The following is a 3754-nucleotide window of genomic DNA, read 5'->3' on the forward strand; positions in this document are numbered from 1 at the left end:
TTCGCTCTCCATCACCCAAATGAATTATTTACATATTGGGTATTTTGATTTTGCGATTAATTGTGTATCTTTGTGCTCGATTATGACATGGTTTCTCTGTGCTCTTTTTTGGTTGATGGCATGGGGAGGGTGTTGTGATGTCGATGGATTGGAGGATGGTTGTGCTATGATGTTGATTTTACGGTTTTTCTTGCTATGTGAAAATTATGGTTATGTGATTTTAGTGATAAGTGCAATTTTTTTTGGAAATGATGGGGAAATTGGAGGATGACTTGATTTCTTTGTAATGTGGTTTTTTGGCATAGGAAAGTTATGGTGTTTTTCGATGTGTGTTGTTGGTATGCTATGACTTTGGTGGTATTTGGTTGAAGGAGGAGTGGTTTGGTGTGCTACTGATGTTGGTGGCTAGTGGTGTAAAGATGGTGGTGTGTGGTTTGGAAGAGGTGGTGTGGTATGTGATTTAAAAACAAAAATTTCTCTACCATTTATCATTCAAAATTGTAAGATTTAGACACATACCACTCAATTCTTATATGCTTACATATCTGTCATTTACATTTTTAAGTTTTACAAACACATCCATAAAAAGATATATTTCATTAAAAGGTTTAAGTCATATAAATATTAAAAATTATATTGTGTTAGATGTGTAAATTCATTGAAATTGGTTGGTAAGCGTGTAAACGCCTCTTCCAAAAATTTTCCGGATGTGTGACCGGTAGTTTCCGGTCAGCAGTTCCCGGAGGTTCTCCTCTCGGTTAACGCCGTCGCCTGTCACTATAATCGCGTGCTACATCTCCCCTGCCTTTCTCCATCCCACTCTCACTCTCTATAGAAAAATTGAGTGAGAGAGAGGGAGAACAGAGTTGGGATTTGTTCCCAGTTCGTTTTCTCTTCGCCGGATCCATCTCCCGGCGAGCAAAGCGATACCAGAAGTTAAAATGGGTAAGCCGTGCGGGCGCGATTGGATGCAGATCTACTCGATCTACGGCACCGATGAATGGCAGACAGTAGCGTTCCTCATCTTCCACTCCGTACTCTTCGGCCTTCTCTCCTTCCTACTCCTCATCTACTTCACTCCATTTCTCATCGCACTCCACTCCCTCCTTCCTTCCCTCCCCCTCCCTCTCCTCCGCTTTGCCGCCGGTTTCTCAGGCTGCTTTCTCGCCCTCTCCTCCCTCTGCCTCCTCTTCGCGGCCGCCAACATCCTTTACTCCTCCCTGCCTCTCCGCTGGCTCATGGCCCAACGCATGCTCGCTGCCGTCCCCAACTGGTTCGCCGTCCGAACAGTCCTGGATCTCGGCTGCGGCCGCGGCATCCTCCTAAACGCCGTCGCTCTGCAACTCAAGAAGGAAGGAAGCTCTGGCCGCGTCGTCGGTCTAGATCGCAATCGAGACACTGCGGTTTCCGCCCTCCGCCGCGCTGGCTCGGAGGGCGTTCAAGAATACGTGACTTGCAGAGAGGGAGATGCGCATCGCCTTCCTTTTCCCGATGGGTATTTTGATGTCGTGGTCTCCGCCGTGTACCTCGGACGACAGGGTGAGTCGGCGGTGGAGAGAGGGAGGGGAATCGGGGAGGTGGTTAGGGTTTTGAAGCCCGGAGGAATGGGTGTGTTATGGGATTTGTCTCGCGTGCCAGAATTCGTACAGAGGCTGAAGGAGATGAGGATGGAGGATGTTTGGGTTTCGGAGAGGGTAACTGCTTATATGGCGAGCAGCCATATCGTGTCATTTCGGAAGCCAATTGCAGTCTCCATGGAAGATTGGAGGGCTAACATCTGCTAAAGCAATTATGGCCGTGAGTGGTATGTAACTATTTGTTACTGTCGTTCTACTTTTTTCGGCATTAATTTCTTGTCTGATTAATCCTATAGTCTGTTCCCCTGCTATCCAGAAGTGTGAATTACTTGTATGAGGGTGATAGTGGGTTAGGTCTATATAGAACAGAAATCAAAGGCCCTCTCGAAGAGAGGTGGCTCTTAAATTAACTCATTATTTATAGTTTTTTTGAGATTCATTAAGAAATTATACCTACCTTGTTTTCTTATGATAAGCTATTTTATGTTAATTTCTTCATGTCTTTGAGTACTGATATTTGCTGAAGAAGTTGATGTTCTTCAACTGTAGTAGTATAGGCTCTTTGAAAAATGGAAGCTTTGTTTCAGCTTAAATTTGTGTTTATTTATGTGTGGAAATGCTGTGGAGGATATTTATATTTGTGTTTGCTCTAGACATATTGAGTTCAAGCACAGATATTCCATTTCCTGCTGGAAAAGACGTGATATTATGGAATAGAATGCATTTTTTTTTTGTGTGAAAAGATTTTCTTAAATAATATACTTGGACTAAAAGTTAAAGATGTTAGCTTGAAGCATATATGAATCCTAATCACATATGTTTTTGAGCATTTGGTATCTTCACTCTCATATTTAGCTCCGCATGAAACTGAAGAATTTCACATAGAAACTGAAGGTTTTTGCTGGATTCAAAATTGTTTGTTGAAGAATAGTAACTTCATATGAAATAAGTAAGTGTGTCCAAGATGTGAGAGAAGGATAAATTAAATCTCACAATATGTCTTAGAGAATTGTTGTACAAAGAACTTGGGTGAACACCATTCATCAAACAATGGAGAGTTAGATTGAGCTAAAGGAACATAATTCAAAGAAATGAGTAATTTTTCATACTTGCATTCGAAATCTTGCCCTTTATTTATTTGGATGTCAATCAGTGTTGGTGCAATAAGGTTGATTACATCGTATAATTATCTAATTTTCTAAAAATGAATAAGTTGAGCCCCCTATAGCTGTCTATAACTCAATATAGTGGCCAGTAAAGCTTGACTTTCAACCTAGAAAATAAAACCATGAATTTAGTTCTCTTGTCATCTTGCCCATGATTAATACATAGTCCCTCGCAAGTTTTTCTAAGTTTCTTATGGACTAATTAAAGTGACTAAGGACTAAAAATTAGTTCAAGTTTAAGAGGTTAAAGCATCAAAGAAGTTTTTTTTAATTTTAGGTACACTAAGGGTGGGGCTAAATTGGATGTGTACTTAATTTTTTGAATTTAAAATCCCATATAATGATCACAAGTGAACATATAATGTGAATTTATTTGCAAATTCATGCACACTGTATATACTAGGACTTGAACTCAATATATTTTAGTTGAAAGTCCATGCTCTCAACCAACAAGCTAGGTTGACTTGCACAGTGATACTATAAAGTGTAAATAAGTTAATTTGTTATTAATCATGCTGACGGTGTGCATTATTTGGTCAAAACCACCAAAAGTTCGAACCGAAGCGGGATCATTTAGCTGATTGGGTTCAATTTTAAAAGAAGAATTAAAAAACAATTATTATTCGATTTCTGGTTTTTGGTTTAATTTTAATATCCATTAAATAAAAGACACCAAAAAATTTGATGATAGTAAGATTAGAAAATTAAATTTATTTGAAAAAAAAACCGAGCATATGACATGACATGTTTATTTTAGGTTGGTTTGAATTTTTTAATTTAAGGAGATTGTGAGGTGAGAAGAGGAAATGAAAATTTTTAATTATTTTAGATCTGTTCCAAACTAAATTAATTAAATCGATTTATATTTCGGTTTGATTTGGGACGGTTTTAGCAAAACTTTTGTGGGTTTGATTTTTTGGAGTTCGGAATTCAATTCCATTTATGTGATTTAGTTATGAATTGATTCATCCAAATCAGAGAGTTATTACTTGACCATTTCACAATCTCAAT

The 3754-nt window shown here is 38.8% G+C and overlaps 1 protein-coding gene across 1 annotated transcript; it reads left to right on the top strand.

Moving 5' to 3' along the window:
• Positions 1 to 770: 770 nt before the first annotated feature.
• LOC110021448 lies at positions 771 to 2028 on the top strand. The gene has a single exon (XM_020719940.1). It carries the CDS (start codon positions 942 to 944, stop codon positions 1782 to 1784), a length of 843 nt encoding a protein of 280 aa, XP_020575599.1. The 5' UTR covers positions 771 to 941; the 3' UTR covers positions 1785 to 2028.
• Positions 2029 to 3754: the final 1726 nt, after the last annotated feature.

This window comes from Phalaenopsis equestris, unplaced genomic scaffold (assembly GCF_001263595.1).
Source record: "Phalaenopsis equestris unplaced genomic scaffold, ASM126359v1 Scaffold000134, whole genome shotgun sequence".
In the NCBI taxonomy this organism is placed as follows: Eukaryota; Viridiplantae; Streptophyta; class Magnoliopsida; order Asparagales; family Orchidaceae; genus Phalaenopsis; species Phalaenopsis equestris.

Bases quoted from the DNA above. Each gene is read 5' to 3' on its own strand.
- LOC110021448 (XM_020719940.1), top strand. From the start codon at position 942: ATGGGTAAGCCGTGCGGGCGCGATTGGATGCAGATCTACTCGATCTAC.